A 21,057-nucleotide genomic window follows, 5' to 3' on the forward strand; every position below is an offset into this window, starting at 1 on the left:
AAATTCTGAGTAAAAATGGGGCAGAATTCATAAAATATTGATGCTAGAGTTATCTAAATCAAATTCATTAAGTAATAACAAAGACATAACTAAAGTGCATCAAAACTTTTAGTAACAAGAGCTGTCAGAGGACAGCAATGCTCGACTATACAGTCTTGTCAACTGAAAGAATATTAAAATAGAAAAAGGGGCATAATTTTGTAAAATTGCAAAACATGGTTATGGGACCTGTACAATGCAAATCAGCTCATGACAATGGAAAAGTGTGTGAAGTTTCAATCCATTCTCATTACAAACAAAAACTTCACCAAAAACAGCTAAGTCAAAAAAAGGGGCATAATTTTGTAAAAATGCAAAGTAGAGTTATGGAACCTGTGCACTGCATGTCAGATCAAGACAGTGAACAGGTGTGTGAAGTTTCAATCCATTCCAATTAGTAGGTACTGAGATACCAGCTTACATACAAAAACTTAACCAAAAACAGCTAAGTCCAAAAAGGGGTATAATTTTGTAAAAATGCAAAGTAGAGTTATGGAACCTGTGCACTGCATGTCAAATCATCACAGTGAACAAGTTTGTGATGTTTCAATCCATTCTCATTAGTGGGTACTGAGATACCAGCTTACATACAAAACCTAAACCAAAAAAGGAAAGTCGAAAATGGGGTATAACTTTGTAAAAAAGCAAAATAGAGTTATGGAACCTGTACAATGTAAGTCAGATTATTACAGTGAATAAGTGTGTGAAGTTTCAATCAATTTCCAAAAGTGGTTACTGAGAAACTAGCTTACATACAAAAACTAAACCATGCTGGGACGCAGATGCGGACACCGATGCATGGGTGAGTCCAGTAGCTCTACCTATTCTTTGAATAGTCAAGCTAAAAATGGGACATTATTCATGAGATACTGATGCAAGAGTTATGGATAATGTTACTAATTTAATGTATGTTTGAAGCAAATCCATCAAGTACTAACAGATATAAAGTGGAAGTGCATCAAAACTTTAACCAAGGTGCAGACATGGACACTGATGTGGACACAGGGGCAAGTAAGATAGCTCTATTTGATGTATCTGCAACTATGTTTCTTTCTTTCTTTCTTTAGAACAGTATTTCCTTGAAAAATGAATCCTCTTGGGAGGAATTTAACCTTTAGCATGCTAGATAAATTGTCGTCTGCTGGAAATGTCGTCTGCTAAAATTGTAAAGTTCATTCAATTTGCTCCAAAATTGGAAGAAATATTGTCAGAGTAGCAAACAGCTTGGAACCTGATCAGACGCAGATTTAATCGGCGTCTGATCTGGCTCCAAGCTGTTTGCAAAGGCTGTTAAATTCGCCTGCAGCAGGCTAAGGGTTAAGATCTGAATAAGAACACTGCCATCAGTTAAATAATACAAAATTAATATCAATGGCCCCTCCTTTTATCTAATGATTTTCTCTGTGAATATTCTCTCCATTTCCTTGTCAAATCTGTATTTATATTGACAGGTCATGTTCATTTATCTTAAGGACTATGACCATCTAATCTGTTTTATAAAGTCTTTAATGTAAAAGGTTTTACAGCAATGTATGCACAAATTCTGTTCAAAACAACATGACCACCCACAGATAGTAATTTCACAAGAAAGATAATGGGTTACAATTTTTACATAAATAAAAGTACCGTAATTTTGAAAAAGTGCCCACTCTAACACCGTAAATTTAACACATTTCAGTATAATTGTTACATTATACTGAAATTACACACTTTTAAAACCAATCGTGGGCTGTGATTTTAATGGATAGAAAACATTAACATAAGCTAAACAGTTAAATTCTATGTGCAAATACCATTTGCCAGTTCAAATCAAGAACAAAACAAACTAAAAACAGAGGAAAAAAACAGAACAAACTGGTAACAGCAAAGAACATATTGACCATCTGCCAATAAAATTGTGTTTGTATTACCAAGTGATCCAGAATGGCCTGGTCTGAAATAGTGACAGAGATAAGCAAAACAAGAACACAAATCAGAAGTGTGAATAAGCTGAAGAACAAACACAGACAAGAGGGCCAAGATGGCCCTAGGTCGTTCACCTGTGTAACATACCATAACAGTGTAAACATGTTTTACCTAGTGATTACATGGAGACAAGTATTATGAGCAATTTTCAGTAAGATTGGAGCAAAAATGCGGCTTCTTAAGTGTAAACAAGCATTTTCTTTGATTTGACCTAGTGACCTAGTTTTTTATCCCACATGACCCAGAAACGAACTTGTCCAAGACTTTATGATAACAAACCCTCTCACCAAAATTTATGAAGATAGAATCAAAAATGTGTCCCCTAGGGTGTAAACAAGCTTATTCTTTGATTTGACCCGATGACCTAGTTTCTGACCCCACATGACCCAGATAAAAATTCATAAGATATTTCATACAGACAAACATTCTGAACAAGTTTCATTCACATCAAATGAACAAGATTGTTAACGTGCTTTTCCTTTGATTTGACTGGGTGACCTAGTTTCTGACCCAATATGACCTAGTTTCAAACTTTGCCTAGGAACCATCAAGATAAACATTCTGACCAAGTTTCATGAAGATAGGGTCATAAATGGGGCCTCTAGACTGTTTACAAGCTTTTCCTTTGATTTGACTTGATGACCTAGTTTTTGACCCAACATGACCTGGTTTCAATCCAGGCCTAGAGATCATCAAGATTATCAATCTGTGCAAGTTTGTATCAAATCCAAGTATAAATAAAACCTCTATATGGCTGAAAATGCCAAAATAGAAAATTTTGCCCCTTTCAGGGGCAGTAACTCTAGAACCCATGATGGAATCTAGCCAGTTTTTGAAAGGAACCAAGATCTTATTGTGATTTAAGTTGTGTTTAAGTGTGGTTAAATTCAAATGTAAAATATCACTTCTATCATGTTCACAAGGTAAAAATCACCAAATTTTGGCTCTTTTAGGGGTCAATTAGGGGCCATAACTCCAGAATCTATGATTGGATCTGACAGATTCATCATGGAATCCAAGATTTATTGTTGTTGAAGATATTCTGCAAGTTTGTATCAAATCAAACCATAAATAAAGTCTCTACATGGCTGCAAAAGCCAAAATAGCAGATTTTGGACCTTTAAGGGGCCAAAACGCTGGAACCCATGACAGGATCTGGCCAGTTTTCGAAAGGAACCGAGATATTATGCCAATACAAGTTATGTGCAAGTTTGATTAAAGTTGACTGCAAAATGTGGTCTCTATCGTGTTCACAAGCCAAAATAGCAAATTTTGGCCCTTTAAGGGGCCATATCTCTGGAACTCATGATGGGATCTGGCCAGTTTTCGAAAGGAACAGAGATATTATGCAATACAAGTTGTGTGCAAGTTTGATTAAAATTGATTGCAAACTGTGGTCTCTATTGTGTTCACAAGAAATTGTGAACGGATGACGGACGACAGACGACGGATGAAGGGCGATCACAAAAGCTCATCTTGTCACTATGTGACAGCTGAACTAAAAACATGCAAAGATAAAGAAATGCATAGACTAAGAAATGCATAGATAAAGAAAACTGCATACATTGCCTCCCTCTGAATAACTTTAAAAGGGGATGCCCAAGCAACAATCCCATAAGGTTTCAGTGGGTTTGTCCTAACAATTGACAGATGGATGGACAACTTATGACTGTATATGCTCCTACTGACCTACAACCTGGACACATAACCTGAAGCTCATATGGTGGCCCTGAGTATGCTGCAAAAGCACTGACCACAAAAAATTCCTGGAAACTTTATGTGTTAGCAGGCAGATGTTACAATACACTGGTAGCTGTATAAACTGTATATTTAATAACAAAACTATCAGCAGACTACTTACAATCCGTCTCTAGAGTCTCCACCTCTCGTTCATCATTATCCTCTACTTCAGAATCTGTCTCTTCTATCTGACTATGTACTCTTTTACTGGTTGATGCTTCTAGAATATATAATACAATTTATATACCAATCTAAAAAGCTTTCCAGACATTATTGTCATTTACCTTTAATATTTGTGGGTTTGAGCCCAGATTTGGTCCCCATTTGAGGAATCCATCCCCAGCTTACTTGTGTGGTCAGTGGTTCTACTCAGATATCTGAAATAAAACTCAGGGCAGGTCCAGATGTCTTCCTACACCATAAAGCCCACACAGGTAAAACCATAAAAGGTACTGAAAACAGTGAAAATATCAAGATGGCAGTTTTTAGATTTTTGTTCAAAACACATGAATGGAACTTACAGGCAACTATATTCTGTACTCTCATTTATGTAAAAATGCCTCCATTATTTATTTCTTTAAAAGTTAGTCAGTAATACAGTTAAAACTCAGTATCTCGAATTCCAAAGGACCAACTGTTTTACTTCGGAATAACTGAAATTTGATTTAAAAATGATACTTGGTACAAGTGTTTTCTAATAAAAGTGTTGCCATAGCGTCGTGTATACGTACATGTAAACATTGCATATACTTTGTGAGCACACAGCAATTTGAAAAACATTTTTTTTAATAGATTTTATTGTCATCATCATGCCTTTATATTAGATTTTGTTGCATTTCTATGCATCAAGATGTAAATATATAACTTGACTGACAGGACATGAACATTCTTCAATAAAGCTGGAATTTCAAGATAAGCCAGCTGAGTTTCAATTATATATGAATTATTCAAACAAAACAGTATGTTGAATACTGTCATTGTTATCATAATCATTACTACTGTAAAAACAACAATCATTACTTCAATAGCAACAACTGATACTGCAATAGCAACATTTCTGCCATAGGAACAATCATTGCTGTTACAGCACAATCACTAATGGTATAGCACAATATTTCCTGTTACAGCAACGATCATTACAGCACTGCTATCAAAACCACTCTTACTATAGCAACATTTCTTACTGTTATAGCAACAAATTGTTTTTAGTCTAGCAACAATCATTGCTGTAAGCTGTTATAGCAACAACTGTTACTGTTATAGCAACAACCATTACTGCAATAGCAACAATAATGACTGTTATAGCAACAATCTTTATATCTATACTTATGCCATTTCAATTTTAAACATTACTGCTACTGATAACATTCGTGCAGGCTGATCATGGTCTGCACTGTTGGCTATTCAGTCAGTAAATTTTCAGTGAACACTTCTTCCAATAACTAGAAATACATTCTGCATGCCCATGGGCAGAATGTCGAGCCCGCCAGCTCCTTTGGCCTCTAAGTGTGGCCTTGACCTTAAACCTAGGAACCTGGTTCTTGCGTATGACACTCCGTCTCATACTGGTGAACATTCCTGCCAAGTTACATCAAAACTGGACATACTTACTTGTATCTTTTGTCTGTTTCCTTTTGCCGACAAGAATTTCTGAGAAAGAAAACAAAATATTTTTGGAATCATCTAAATATATACCACCATAATTTTTATTGAACAAAAATAGGTAAAGCATGCTGTGAGGTAAAATGGACATATCTATGATATAAAACTCTTTTTAAAACAGACAGCTATGTCTGTACAATATCATTCAATGTTACCCAAGTTGATGTCTTATAGAAATGACTAAAAAGCTAAACTGAATTCCTTTTTCTACATATTTTTGTAGGGAATGTATTTTTTGTAAACAAATACTAGGGTCACTTTGTGTGTGCTTCTTTACTTAACAAGGCAGTCTGATAGACAGCTAAATCCCCCGCCACTGCTATGGATAGTGAAAGGGTAAACCTTTGATTTTAGCTGTGACCTTGACCTTGATCTGACATGGCTGACTCATGAATTCTACACATGTCTTGATGAGGTGATCATTTGACCAAAGTTTCATGAAAATCCTTCAAGGGGTTTATGAGATACAGAGCTGAAACCTTTGACCTTCAGTTGTGACCTTGACCTTGAGTTGACATGGCTGACTCATGAGTTCTTGATGAGGTGATCATTTGACCCAAGTTTGATGAAAATCCTTCAAGGGGTTAAGGAGATACAGAGTGGACACCAAATGGAAGGCTCAAACCTTCAACCCTTAGTTGTGACCTTGACCTTGAGCTGGCATGGTCGACTCATAACTTCTGCACATCGCCTTGATGAGGTGATCATTTGACCCAAGTTTAATGAAAACCCTTCAAGGGGTTTAGGAGATATAGAGCGGACACAAAATGGAAGGCTCAAACCTTTGACCCTAAGTTGTGACCTTGACCTTGAGCCGGCATGACTGACTCATGGGTTCTGCACATCATCTTGATGAGGTGATCATTTGACCCAAGTTTTATAAAATTCCTTCAAGGGGTTTAAGAGATATAGAGCAGACACAAAATGGAAGGCTCAAACCTTTGACCTTGAGTTGTGACCTTGACCTTGAGCCGGTATGGCTGACTCATGGGTTCTGCACATCATCTTGATGAGGTGATCATTTGACCCAAGTTTTATAAAGTTCCTTCAAGGGGTTTAGGAGATATAGAGTGGACACAAAATGGCAGGCTCAAACCTTTGACCTTGAGTTGTGACCTTGACCTTGAACCGACAAGGCTGACTCATGGGTTCTGCACATCGTCTTGATGAGGTGATCATTTGACTCAAGTTTCATGAAAATCCTTCAAGGGGTTTAGGAGATATGGACCGGACACTTTGTTTGTTTGTTTGTTTGGGTTTAACGCCGTTTTTCAACAGTATTTCAGTCATGTAACGGCGGGCAGTTAACCTAACCAGTGTTTCTGGATTCTGTACCAGTACAAACCTGTTCTCTGCAAGTAACTGCCAACTTCCCCACATGAATCAGAGGTGGAGGACTAATGATTTCAGACACAATGTCGTTTATCAAATAGTCACGGAGAACATACGCCCCGCCCGAGGATCAAACTCACGACCCTGCGATCCGTAGACCAACGCTCTAACCTACTGAGCTAAGCGGGCGGGGTGGACCGGACACGATTTTGTTACGGACGGAAGGACGGACGCAGACCATTCCTATAATCCCTCCGCCACGGCGGGGGATTAATAACATCTTGCAAATAGTAGTATAAGTATTTTATGTGTGACAATAGGTGAAAGTCTCAAAGTAAGAATACACTAAACATATAATATTACAGAAGAGCCAAAAACACTTATGACATTGAAGAGCAACATTTATTATATGTTTTTCAGTGAATCAATGAAGTGTTAGAATGGTATACTTCTGGTAATTTCACTGTGAAAAATATCAAATATATTCTATATATGGTGAAAGGTATTTCAATATTACACTAAAAAACAAATATCCTCAGTCTATTTCTTGAAGCAGTTCACTTAAAGGGAAAGGCAACGTTGTTCTTATGTTAATTTCGTCTGCTTGGATTTCTTAAAACATTTAAAAAAGTGAAAGAATTTTCAAAATTGGACTAAAAATGCGAAAGTAATGAGCATTTAAATATTTGGTCAAATTGGTGGCCATTTTGTTTCCATGGCAACAAAAAAACAAAATGGCAGATTTATTAAATTTTTAGATCCACATCTGAACTGTATTTACTTATTTCAGTAATATAATTTCTCTACTTTTTCCAGCTATAATGAAAGAAAATATCATGTTTTACACCTTACACTCAAAAACATCAGAAAATTAATTGATTTAAAAGGTTATTTGCTAAATAAAGAATTCAGCAGTGTGTAAATGACGTCATAAACACACTAAAATGGCTGCCTCCATGATCAGCCATTTTCTTAAATTTCCAACTGCCATATCTTTTTCAATAGTGGTCTGATTTTAACAAGAGCTGTCGGATGACAGCGCACTCGACTATTCGAAGAATTGATTGAAGAATGGGGTCAAAATATTTCCATAGATTTTCAGACTAAACAAAAAAATGGATTTAACAAAAAATGTTCCTGTATTTGTGGATTTCGATTAGTCTTGCACTAAATGGCAATGTGTGACCATGATGGCAAATATGTTAAGTTATATGTTAGGCAAAACATGGACTTATATGAAAAATTTAACTAATTTCCAAGTCCAAAAGGGGCCATAATTCAGTCAAAATAGTTGACAGAGTTATGTACTCTTGCCTACAGATGGAAATCATGTTGATAAACTAGTGTTAAAAGTTTCAAAGCCACAGTTCAAATAGTTTTGACAAAACGCTGACTTGTAAGAAAAACTGAACAAATTTGAAAGTCCAAAAAGGGCCATAATTCAGTCAAAATAGTTGTCAGAGTTATGTACTCTTGCCTAGAGATGGACATCATAATGATAAACAAGTGTTTAAAGTTTAAAAGACATGTGTCAAATAGTCTTGACAAAACATGGACATATACAAAACAGAACCAGTTTCCAAGTTCAAAAAGGGCCATAATTCAGCCAAAAAAGAGGAGAGAGTTACGTACTCTTGCCTATTGATAGAGACTATTATACTGAACAAGATATAAAAGTTTCAAAGCCATATGTCAAACACTTTACACAAAATATAAACTGGTACGAAAAACTTAACCAAGATTTCTAAGTCAAAAGGGGCCATAATTTAGTCAAAATGCTTGATGGAGTTATGTACTCTTGCCTACAACTGGATATTGTGATGGTAAACAAGTGTTGAAAGTTTCAAAGCTTTATCTCAAAAGACTTTGTCAAAATGTGGACTGGTACGAAAAACTTAACCAAGATTTCTAAGTCAAAAAGGGGCCATAATTCAGTCAAAATGCTTGATGGAGTTATGTACTCTTGCCTACAACTGGACATGGTGATGGTAAACAAGTGTTGAAAGTTTCAAAGCTTTATCTCAAAAGACTTTGTCAAAATATGAACTGGTACGAAAAACTTAACCAAGATTTCTAAGTCAAAAGGGGCCATAATTCAGTCAAAATGCTTGACAGAGTTATGTACTCTTGCCTATAACTGGACATGGTGATGGTAAACAAGTGTTGAAAGTTTCAAAGCTTTATCTCAAAAGACTTTGTCAAAATATGAACTGGTACGAAAAACTTAACCAAGATTTCTAAGTCAAAAGGGGCCATAATTCAGTCAAAATGCTTGACAGAGTTATGTACTCTTGCCTATAACTGGACATGGTGATGGTAAACAAGTGTTGAAAGTTTCAAAGCTTTATCTCAAAAGACTTTGTCAAAATGTGGACTGGTACGAAAAACTTAACCAGGGTGTGACGCCGACGCCGACGCCGACGCCAACGCCGTGGTGAGTAGGATAGCTCTACTTATTCTTCGAATAGTCGAGCTAAAAATTCTTTCAGCATTATAAAAGGCTTGAAGATGGCTTTCATATAACACTAACTTACTGTCAGGCTTTCCTTACCCTTTAACAACATTAAATGGCCATGACTTTTTAAAACTGTGCTTCCACTAGTTTTACACTACTGATTTGTTTACAGAACTTAAACTTTCAAGTTCATATTAAATCTCATGTGGGGAAGTTGGCAGTTACTTGCGGAGAACAGGTTTGTACTGGTACAGAATCCAGGAACACTGATTAGGTTAACTGCCCGCCGTTACATGACTGAAATACTGTTGAAAAACGGCGTTAAAACCCAAAACAAACAAACAAAATCATATTAAATCAAAAAATATAAATTATCAGCCTACCTCTTTTAGGTGGCTGATTTGCTCCAACAAGACTCCAAGCTTCCTCTAGAACCAGGGTTACCTCCCCTGATTTAGACTGATTCTCTTTACCTACAATTGTAAAAAGAAAGTCCATAGTAAATATAATTTTCTTTTTTTCAAATCTATAATATCCTTCAAAAGCACTAAAAGTAACCAATCAAAATAATTACACCTCTCACACCTATAGCCTTAAATGAAATCTTAGTTTTATCATTCAAACTGGAATTTCAAGTAATACACTGGCTCATATGTTCTGAATAGCATCGTGCTTTTATCAATGAATTGTATACATGTAAATTAATCATAATTTTGATAAATAAATAAACAAACCTTTCTCAGCAAAATGGCAGACTGGATCAATAATTTCAGGACAAGTTACTTCTATTTCTGTGGCATTTTTAGTTCCTTTCTTCTTCCCAACTTTTATACAGTAGAATAAAAGATTTAATTAATTTAAAAGTGATTCAACTATACAAGGAATAACAGCAAAATTTAAAGGAGTATTTTTCATGAGGGAAAATAAAAAGATGTGAGAAATTAGAGATTAAGCACAAGTATGTATGTAAATACAAGTAGGATTTGTTGTATTATATTCTTGTAGTTCTCTAACCTTTCTACTATAACAGAATTTAGACATCTATGTCGAATGTATATTTGTGTTTATTTTATGCTAACTAATGAAATACTGTATTCTATCAGTTAAATATTTTCATATCTCATCACTCACACTGTGAAAATATGAAATCTATATTTTCACACTGTGAGAGATATAGCTCCGCCCCCTCATTACATTGTGTATGAATTTTAAATTATTTGCTTAAAACAGGATGAAAATTGTAGTCGCACTTTGTTCTTTATAGTATATTTCTCGATTCAAATTATTTTACTGAAAGAGAATTTCATAACGTTATGCGGCAAAAAATAAAATAAAATGGAACTTTATGTTGTATGCATCTTTATAACATCACAGCATGTCTGACGTCATATCTGTTTACGCGCGTCTGTTTCCCATGCTGAGATTAAAAATAGTTGCAAAATGCACATCTTAACGTAACTGAGCATAAAATAAAAAGAAAATTTGTTTGTTTTAAGTGAATATGGAATATATCTCACCTTGAAGTGAGAAAATTTTCACAATTTCACACGCTATGCGCGTGAAAATATCTGAAATTTTCTCACTTCTCAGCGAGATATAGTCCATATTCACTCAAAACAAACAAATATCCTCTATATATATTAAGTTCTCTCAGATGCTTACTGTACATAACATACTGACATTTTCTATAAACTCTTGCTACTTTACCTAAATGTCTTAAAATTCATCTTTCTATGAAGAAGTTTAGCTCACATCCTTCAGCAGAGTTTTAACCTTTCATACATAACGCAGAAACCTTCTAAACCTTATAAATACACTCTTCATAATTAAGGACATACCATTTTTCTTGACCATGAGAACAACTGTACCAGTAAAGAACACTTCCTTCTTGTAGATACCCCTGTGTCCCCCACTGGAAGGTCTGGCCTTGGTAACCTTGGCAGCAGTATCCATCTTGTTGTCTATGGCTTTCACCTCCTCACGCGTAACCAAGGCTTTATACAGATCCTCATTCTCTTCTTTGATATAATCCTTCAATACTTCATACCTGAGTAAAATATACATATATATACACATACCTGAGGAAAATATACATGTATATACACATACCTGAGTAAAATATACATATATATACACATACCTGAGTAAAATATACATATATATACACATACCTGAGTAAAATATACATGTATATACACATACCTGAGTAAAATATACATATATATACATATACCTGAGTAAAATATACATCATACGCAATCAGTCAAAACTGCTCCCAACAATTTTTAATGTCAGACAATTAACTGGAAGCTTGTATCATTTAAATAAATATACCTGAGAATGCCTGATTCACATTTTATATCTTATACAATTCATCATATCCTTAGTATATTTGAAAATTAACTACGCTAAATCAAAATAAAAAAGCAGTGACATTTCTGATAAAAAAATTAAAAACACAACTGAAATAGAGAATTCCAATGGTCTACTTTCAACCTTAAACATCTAAAGTTTAAGTATAAAAGAAATTATGTTTTATCTCATTTACACTGTCAGACATAACTAATAATTATGACACAATCCCATATATTTGTAGTCATAGATTTATGCTACTTCTGAGTCAAGAGCAAGGATACTTCAAAAGCCTTAAAAATTTCATATCAAACACTTTATTCAACTTGAAAAGAGGAACTTTACAGTTTTCTTTTGTTCCTTCACCAAGCGTTACTTTTAAATTATTTATACTTGTGTAATGGTATTGTTATGATGTTAATAAAATATATATTTATATACCAAAGTACCAGACAAAACCACAACTTACCCCTTTTGGCCATGTGAGCCTATCTTCTTTAACAAATATTTGATTTTCTTTGCCCTAGAACCCTGTTTGTCTATCTCCTCTTTAATATTCTCATCTACAAGCTTCTCACTTTTCAACAAGATGATAAGATCTTTATCTATCTCCAGCTCTTCGCAAAGGAGATCAGAACACTCTTCTAACAGGTTTTCATGGTGACCATTGGCCATTTTCTTTTCTTCTTGCTTTGCTGAAGAAAAATGTATAAGATAAATTTTTGAAGATAAGCGTAATCATTAACAGCAAAAATAAAGCAGTTTGCGGCAGATCACTGAAAATAATTCTTTTTATGCAGAAGGGACAGTTCAATGTTCTTAAAAGTAAAAGTTGTGCATGCTATAACAGTATGTTTGAGAAAACAAGAAAAGTTTTCCTTTGTAGATTTCTTTATGAAACTGTTCCAGCCATGGTGTTATCTCAGAGTAAATGCTTTCAATTAATGACAGTAGTGATTCTCATACATTTATCAAGCTGTAATTGCTCAATCAACTGTACATACGTCTGTTTACAACAGTTTAAAATGAAAATATCACAGCAGACTGCTTTTATATTTTTTGTATTAAGGACCACATAATATGCTATCTTATCTGGCTGTTATTACAGATGGGCTTTATTGTTTAACAAGAGCACCGCCTTGCGGGTGCTGACGCTCATCTGATTTTTTTTGTGTAATAGAAATATTGTCCTACCCATGATTTTCTAAGTCTAAAAAGGGCCATCATTCTTGCAAAAAGCAGGATAGAGTTATGTTTCTTGATGTACAGTGTCCACTTATGATGGTGAAAAACTGTTGCAAGTTTTAAAGCAATAGCTTTAATAGTTTATGAGAAAAGTTGACTTAAACATAATACTCAACCAAGAAAATGATTTCTAAGTCCAAAGGGGCAATAATTATTGCAAAAAGCAGGATGGAGTTATGTTGCTTGCTGTACAGGGTCAGCTTATGATGGTGAACAAGTGTTGCAGTTTCAAAGCAATAGCTTTGATAGTTTTAAGAGAAAAAGTTGACCTAAACATAAAACTTAACCAAGAAATCTGATATTTTCTAAGTCAAAAAGGGGCCATAAATCTTGCAAAAAGCAGGACGAGTTATGTTTCTTGCTATACAGGGTCAACTTATGATGGTAAACAAGTGTTGCAAGTTTTAAAGCAATAGCTTTGATAGTTTAGGATAAAAGCTGACCTAAACATAAACTTAACCAAGAAAAATGATTTTCTAAGTCCAAAAGGGGCAATAAATCTTGCAAAAAGCAAGATGGAGTTATGATTCTTGACGTACAGGGTCTGCTTATGATGGTGAACAAGTATTCCAAGTTTCAAGCAATAGCTTTGATAGTTTAGGAGAAAGTTGACCTAAACATAAAACTTAACCAAGAAATCTGATATTTTCTAAGTACAAAAGGGGCCATAAATCTTGCAAAAAGCAAGATGGAGTTATGTTTCTTGCTATACAGGGTCAGCTTATGATGGTGAACAAGTATTCCAAGTTTCAAAGCAATAGCTTTGATAGTTTAGGAGAAAAGCTGACCTAAACATAAAACTTAACCAGGCAACGCCGACGCAGACGCCGACGCCGACGCCGACAACCGCTCAAGTGATGACAATAACTCATCATTTTTTTTCAAAAAATCAGATGAGCTAAAAATATCTGACTAAAAGCAATGCTGGCAAGCATATATAACTTCACGCACCTTTTGGTTGCTGCTGTTCTGTCTCCAAGTGGAACATCACTTTTTTCTCTTCTGAAATGGAATGTATAATAGCTGAAAATAAAACTTAATATTTCAGTTTGGTTTGGCTTCTTTCAAAGAACATTTTAGTATCTTATTTATCCTACCACTTCCCATATATTTTATTAAAATCAGTCTTCTATGAAAACTTTAGCTTTAAACATAACCATGTATTTACATGGCAGGTGCTGACAAGACATTCAGTTCAATTTTTTACAGGGTAAATTAACCAAAGGGACATAACTATAGATCAAAATAAGAACAAGAGTGCCAGACTGTCACAAAATAAGCCCGTCATCGAACTTGGCCTTATTCAATGGGCATAATCCAAGAGTGCCTGGGGCGATTGGTCAAGACATTATGCCCACAAACATTGTCAGCAAGTTTGGTGAAGGTCGGATGAAAACTGTTTGACTCAGCAAGGGCGTAGGAGCTGGGGCGGCAGGGGCGGCACCCACCGCCCCAATATTTCAAGGAGCGACGAAATGCCGAACTCGTAAATTTTTGAAAAGGCTAGAAAATATAATTGAAAATAAACACAGCGGTCTTCCATTTATCATGAAGTGCATCGGCGACTGATATGTACACAGAATCTTGTCATATCACTGATACCTTGCTAGATCACCTTGGTGACGGGGTATTGTACAAAATCGATAATCCGCAAGGACCAAGGTTTCTGTATTTTCACGCCCCGCAGACTCGGATTATAGGCAATACATTAATTTAATTAATGAAAGTTAATTGTTTTTAATTGCTTACTGCCAAAACTGCAATTAATGTTGTGTCTCAAATTCTGCCGACAAAGGAAAGTATCTTGAGTAAAACACAAACGCAAATCGGGATCTTTAGATGTCTTTACATGAAATATATTAAATTAAATATTTTTGACACTTAAACATATTGTTTGAAAATCAAAGGCACCAATCATAATGATTAACTTCAACGCATAAAATGTAGAAAAATCCTCATAGATTTTACAGATCTAGTAAAATTAATAAGTATTACTGCTTCTACGTAAAAATATAAAAGGCCAATCAGCCTCGCAATTTTGCATTTCCAAATCGACCATTTGGTAAAAAGAACCCTCAGTGGTTCAAAGAAAAAGGTGAACTGCGTTTTACCTTTATAATGCCATTTAATGACTAAAATGTTATAAGGATTGGATTACCCCTTTAAGTCAGGGTCTTGTGCTCGATCCCCTACTTAGACATTACTGGTTTTACCCTGGCAATACATTGTCCGTATCTAACATCGTACTGCCATTACAGTGTTTAAACATAGTAAACTGTAAATAGGGGTGAAAACTCAAAAAAAAAAAACGAGTATGTTCAACAGATACTGAGCAGTCCAAGAAGTCGCCAGATTGCATCAATTACTCTAGCTATATGCAAAATTTTCCCGGGGCCACCTCGGACCCCGTTCATAAGAGGGGGACACCCCCTCCCACACCCACCCACTCCGCCGCCCCAATGCTCAAATCGTCCCTACGCCCCTGCTCAGTGAGCAGACAATGCAAATTCACAGTTTTTTTAGTAATTCAAAGGCCATAATCCAAGAGTGCCTAGGGCGATTTGGCTGGTTTTCAAACTTGGCTGAGATATTATGCCCACAAACATTGTCAGCAAGTCTGGTGAAGATCCAATAAATACTGTTCGACTTAAAGAGCGGACATGCTTTGGATGCCGCCCGTCCGCCTGCCGCCGCCGCCATGAGTGTTCACATAATACACCCCGCTCTTTCAGAGATGAGCATATAAACAATATTGTAGCCAGGCTGGTGGCATTGCTCTCTCTCTACTGAGATACTTTAACCTCTTTATGAGCTCATACTATACCTTGTTTATCAGGTTGTGTTGGTAATGTGTATATTGTAAACTTTAGCCTGTATTCCCCTTCCTCAAGTAGGTCCTGTACAGCTTCATTATTATACACAACTGGAATAAAGTCTTTTATCTTCCCAGATCGGCAATTCTCCTCAAGTTTATGCCATGAGTCAGGCTCCTTTGGACACAGCTGGATGACTATTGACCCCTTATTTACATTTTCAACATCAAACCCTGTAATTATGCACTTGTATTATAACATTACATGTCATTAATTAATCTTCCAACAAACTATTTGGCATAAATACATAAACCAAATTTTTTTATATCAAATACTTGAATTAAGTACAGTTTCCTACGAAAAAAGTCATTTTACAATCTTTATTGTTAGTCTTTTTATTAAAGCAAAGGAACTTCCTACACTTAAAAATTGACAAGTGACAGTGAGACAGTCTTATCACAGACAACTTCTGCTTTTATGAAAGTGTGTTTTTCATGGTGGGTGAAAACCTAAGGTATCTCTTCAGGCAGTATTTAAGACAAGCAGGGCACACAAATAGAACCCTTAACCTCTGCCAAATCAACCGGATGACTTCTTCACATAACCCTAGTGAAGCTCAAACCTACAAAAATGAGGGACAAGTGTAAAGAAAACTATTATGGAAGACTCGTCAGCTGCACATCAAGTACATATTCATGCAACATACCTAACTGATCAATGGCATGCAGTCTTAATGTGGAGGAAGATCTTTGCATTGATGTGACCAGACGACACTCTATGGACGAATTCAAACACTGACGTTTAGCTGATGATGATGATGCTGATGGTTCAGATTCATTATCTAAACACAATGTATTCAATAATTAGTAGTATACTTAACAAACTACATACAGGTACATGTTTATGTAGGGAATATATTGTGTACTACTTAGCCAATGAAAACACAACGCTTAAGTAAACAAGAGGGCCATGATGGCCCTATATCGCTCACCTGTTATCATTGCACTTGAGGAGGTCCTCAGAAAAAATATCTAAGTCCAAAGGACAGGAACAACAAAGGGAAGAAATTTAACCAAAAAGAAAAAAAATTCTTAAAAGGTACAGATATGTCAAAATACACCTAAAAATTGGAGGTACCATCCATGTTGTACCACAGAAAAGTGGTCTCGGTTTTTCCCTTTGGCCAATAATAAAAAATTACTCAAAATAAGCTATTTATAGTAACGTAAAAGGGAAGTAATTAAAAAGAAAATTATAAGTGAACAGAAGAAGGATCTGCCAAATAAATCTGTTGACATAAATGAAATTTCAGATCAGTATCTTCATTAGTTAGGAGATATACCAATTTTAATTTGAAATAAAGGGAGGTAATTTGACATAAAAGCAGTCCATAGTTATCTACCCTGATTGGCTCAGTCCAACTAATGCCAATAATGAAATTTCAAATAAGTCCTATAAGTACTTACTGATATAAATCCATTTTGATTACAATCAGGGGAGGTAATCAGATATAAAACTAGAAAATGCTTTTGTAAAAAAGCGCATGTCTCCCCCAATGCAAAGTCCTATAGGCAAGAAGTCAATAGAGGTCATGAGCGAAAGTCAAAGAGACACTGATGGTTGGCTGCAATAGGGATCATCTACTTGGCATGTCCAGTCATCCCGCTAAATTTCAACACTCTTGGCCTAGTGGTACTCAAGTCACTGTTCAGGCTCCTGTGACCTTGACCTTTGATCAAGTGACCTCAAAATAAATAGGGGTCATCTACTCTGCATGTCCAATCATCCTATTAAGTTTCAACATTGTAGGTCAAGTGGTTCTCAAGTTATTTCCAAAAAATGATTTTACATGAACAGGCCACTGTGACCTTGACCTTTAATAGACTGACCCCAAAATCAATAGGGGTCATCTACTCTGCATGTTCAATCATCCTATGAAGTTTCAACATTCTGGGTCAAGTGGTTCTCAAGTTATTTATCGGAACTGGTTATCAATGTTCAGGCCCCTGTGACCTTGACCTTTAATGGAGTGACCCCAAAAACAAAAGGGGTCATTTACTCTGCATGTACAATCATCCTATGAAGTTTCAACATTCTGGGTCGAGAGGTTCTCAAGTTATTGATTGGAAATGGTTTTCCATGTTCAGGCCCCTGTGGCCTTGACCTTTAACAGAGTGACCCTAAAATCGTTAGGGGTCATCTACTCTGCATGACCAATCATCCTATGAAGTTTCATCATTCTGGGTCAAGTGGTTCTCAAGTTACTGACCGGAAAAGGTTTTCAATGTTCAGGCCCCTGTGACCTTGACCTTTGACGGAGTGACCCCAAAATCAATAGGGTTCATCTACTCTTCATGACCAATCATCCTATGAAGTTTCAACATTCTGGGTCAAGTGGTTCTCTAGTTATTGATCGGAAATGGTTTTACATGTTCAGGCCCCTGTGGCCTTGACCTTTAACAGAGTGACCCTAAAATCGTTAGGGGTCATCTAGTCTGCATGACCAATCATCCTATGAAGTTTCATTATTCTGGGTCAAGTGGTTCTCAAGTTACTGACCGGAAAAGGTTTTCAATGTTCAGGCCCCTGTGACCTTGACCTTTCACAGAGTGACCCCAAAATCGTTAGGTGTCATCTACTCTGCATGAACAATCATCCTATTAAGTTTCAACATTCTGGGTCAAGTGGTTCTCAAGTTAATGACCAGAAATGGTTTTCAATGTTCAGGCTCCTGTGACCTTGACCTTTAATGGAGTGACCCAAAATCAATAGGGTCATCTACTTGCATATACATCATCCTATGAAGTTCAACATTCTGGGTCAAGTGGTTCTCTAGTTATGATTGGAAATGGTTTTCCATGTTCAGGCCCCTGTGACCTTGACCTTTGATGGAGTGACCCCAAAATCTATAGGGGTCATCTACTCTTTATGACCAATCATCCTATGAAGTTTAAACATTCTGGGTCAAGTGGTTCTCTAGTTATTGATCGGAAATGGTTTTACATGTTCAGGCCCCTGTGACCTTGACCTTTGACAGAGTGACCCCAAAATCAATAGGGGTCATCTACTCTTCATGACCAATCATCCTATGAAGTTTCAACATTCTGGGTCAAGTGGTTCTCTAGTTATTGATCGGAAATGGTTTTACATGTTCAGGCCCCTGTGACCTTGACCTTTGACGGAGTGACCCCAAAATTAATAGGGTCATCTACTCTTCATGACCAATCATCCTATGAAGTTTCAACATTCTGGGTCAAATGGTACTCTAGTTATTGATCGGAAATGGTTTTCAATGTTCAGGCCCCTGTGACCTTGACCTTTGTCGGAGTGACCCCAAAAACAATAGGGGTCGTCTACTCCAGCAGCCCTACAACCCTATGAAGTTTGAAGGTTCTAGGTCAAATGGTTCTCCACTTATTGCTCGGAAATGAAGTGTGACGTACGGACTGACGGACGGACGGAAGGACGGACGGACGGACAGGGCAAACACAATATGTCTCCTAGGGGAGACATAATAACTCTGGAACCTACGATTGGATCTGATTTGTCATGGAATCCAAGATTTATTGTTGTTGAAGATATTTTGGAAGTTTGTATCAAATAAATCCATAAATGAAGTCTCTATATAGCTACAAAAGCCAAAATAGCCAATTTTGGACCTTTAGGGGGCCATAACTCTGGAACCCATGAAGGAATCTGACCAGTTCAAGAAAGGAACCAAGATCTTGTGGTGATACAAGTTGTGTGCAAGTTTGGTTAAAATCAAATCATAAATGAAGCTGCTATTGTGCAGACAAGGTCAAAATAGCTAAGTTTGGCCCTTTCAGGGGCCATAACTCTGAAACCCATTAAGGGATCTGGCTGGTTCAACAAAGGAACTGAGATCTTATGGCGACACAAGTTTTGTGCCAGTCTGATTAAATTCAAGTCATAAATGAAGCTGCTATTGTGCAGACAAGGTCAAAATAGCTAATTTTGGCCCTTTCAGGGGCCATAACTCTGGAACCCATGATGCAATCTCGCTAGTTCAAGAAAGGAACCAAGATCTTATAGTGATACAAGTTGTGTGCAAGTTTGGTTAAAATAAAATCATAAATGAAGCTGCTATTGTGCAGACAAGGTCAAAATAGCTAATTCTGACCCTTTCAGAGGCCATAACTCTGGGACCCATAATGGAATCTGGCCAGTTCAAGAAAGGATCCAAGATCTTATGGTGATACAAGTTGTGTGCAAGTTTGGTTAAAATAAAATCATAAATGAAACCACTATCGTGCAGACAAGAAATTGTTGACGCACGCACGGACTGACGACGGACGACGGACGAAGGGTGATCACAAAAGCTCACCTTGTCACTATGTGACAGGTGAGCTAAAAAGGCTCTGTCTGCAATGATGAACTGCTGAGTGGTAAAATGTTTATAGACCAGACAGACTTGATCCCTTAGGGACTATCCTACTTTGGTAAACTTAATGAAAATATACAGCTGAAGTGTGTGTGTACAAACATAATTTAAAGCCACTCATTTACTGGTGGGATGACATTTTTTTACCAACTTTGTTTCCACCATGTTTGCCATAGAATAGTGAGTGAAAGTAAGTGTTAGATGTTAGTAAAAAAAGTAGGAATGTTGATTTTCTCTTTCTTCAAAAGCTTTAAAACAGTTTGCTACCCTTTTGCACAATATTTTTGGTCATAAATAAGATACATTACAAAATTCATACACATATAATGTCAGTAAGTTTCTACCATTGGTCACTTTCACAGCAACCATATTTCATTGACTTTTGAGAGAAAAAAATGTCCTTAAAAAGTGTGAATGAGGTGTTTTAAGGCATTCAAGCATAAAGAAACATGTAACTGTAAAAGTACTTGATCTGTGAAAAACACATATATATCCTTGTGGTCATTTTAAGTCCATAAAAAAAATGCAATTTCTAAGTTATTAATCTATGAAAATCATGCTATCTTATGATTTTTAAAACTTAAGACATAGAGAGGCAATACCTTGTGTATGGGAAGATTTCCTCTTTTGTCTCTGTCTACATGGGACAGCGCCCTGATTTCTTTTCTCTAGTTTCCCAATCACATGTGACATCTCAATGGAATTCAAAATCTCGCAGAAAACCTTGAATATTTTCTCTGCACATACTTTCATTGTCTCTATTAACTGTTTTACACGTTTTTCACAGTCCAGTGAGCAATGGACGACATTTGTGTGCTCACGAATACTGAATATAAACCTGGACAAGAGGTGGTCATTGATATTGTCTATAGTATTTTTGTTGTTAAGATAGTACAGGAGGGTTTGATGATCGCTGTCAGTGAACTTGAGACGTGGCTCATGACTATCAGGTCTCATACACTGCCCAAGAGATGACAACTCTAAAGCTGAGAATTCTGAAAAAAAAAATCAAAGGCCTGAATGGCCTGAGTCGGCTAATGATTGATGTACTG

At 36.3% G+C, this 21,057-nt stretch overlaps 1 protein-coding gene across 2 annotated transcripts in view; it reads right to left on the reverse strand.

Moving 5' to 3' along the window:
• The window catches only part of LOC123546606 (uncharacterized), a 38,006-nt gene that overhangs the window by 4,641 nt on the left and 12,308 nt on the right, over positions 1 to 21,057 (reverse strand). The window contains exons 8-18 of one of the 2 annotated variants that reach the window (XM_053550927.1): positions 20,608 to 21,000; positions 16,310 to 16,444; positions 15,615 to 15,836; positions 13,742 to 13,792; positions 12,015 to 12,240; positions 11,032 to 11,240; positions 9,928 to 10,017; positions 9,577 to 9,666; positions 5,356 to 5,394; positions 3,866 to 3,964; positions 1,950 to 1,972 (exon numbers count right to left, since the gene is read on the reverse strand). In XM_053550927.1, coding sequence (XP_053406902.1) covers positions 1,950 to 1,972; positions 3,866 to 3,964; positions 5,356 to 5,394; positions 9,577 to 9,666; positions 9,928 to 10,017; positions 11,032 to 11,240; positions 12,015 to 12,240; positions 13,742 to 13,792; positions 15,615 to 15,836; positions 16,310 to 16,444; positions 20,608 to 21,000 — 1,577 coding nt within the window. The remainder of the gene's footprint in view (positions 1 to 1,949; positions 1,973 to 3,865; positions 3,965 to 5,355; positions 5,395 to 9,576; positions 9,667 to 9,927; positions 10,018 to 11,031; positions 11,241 to 12,014; positions 12,241 to 13,741; positions 13,793 to 15,614; positions 15,837 to 16,309; positions 16,445 to 20,607; positions 21,001 to 21,057) is intronic. The other variant, XM_053550926.1, reaches the window with a different exon arrangement.

Source organism: Mercenaria mercenaria, chromosome 9 (genome assembly GCF_021730395.1).
Source record: "Mercenaria mercenaria strain notata chromosome 9, MADL_Memer_1, whole genome shotgun sequence".
NCBI lineage: Eukaryota > Metazoa > Mollusca > Bivalvia > Venerida > Veneridae > Mercenaria > Mercenaria mercenaria.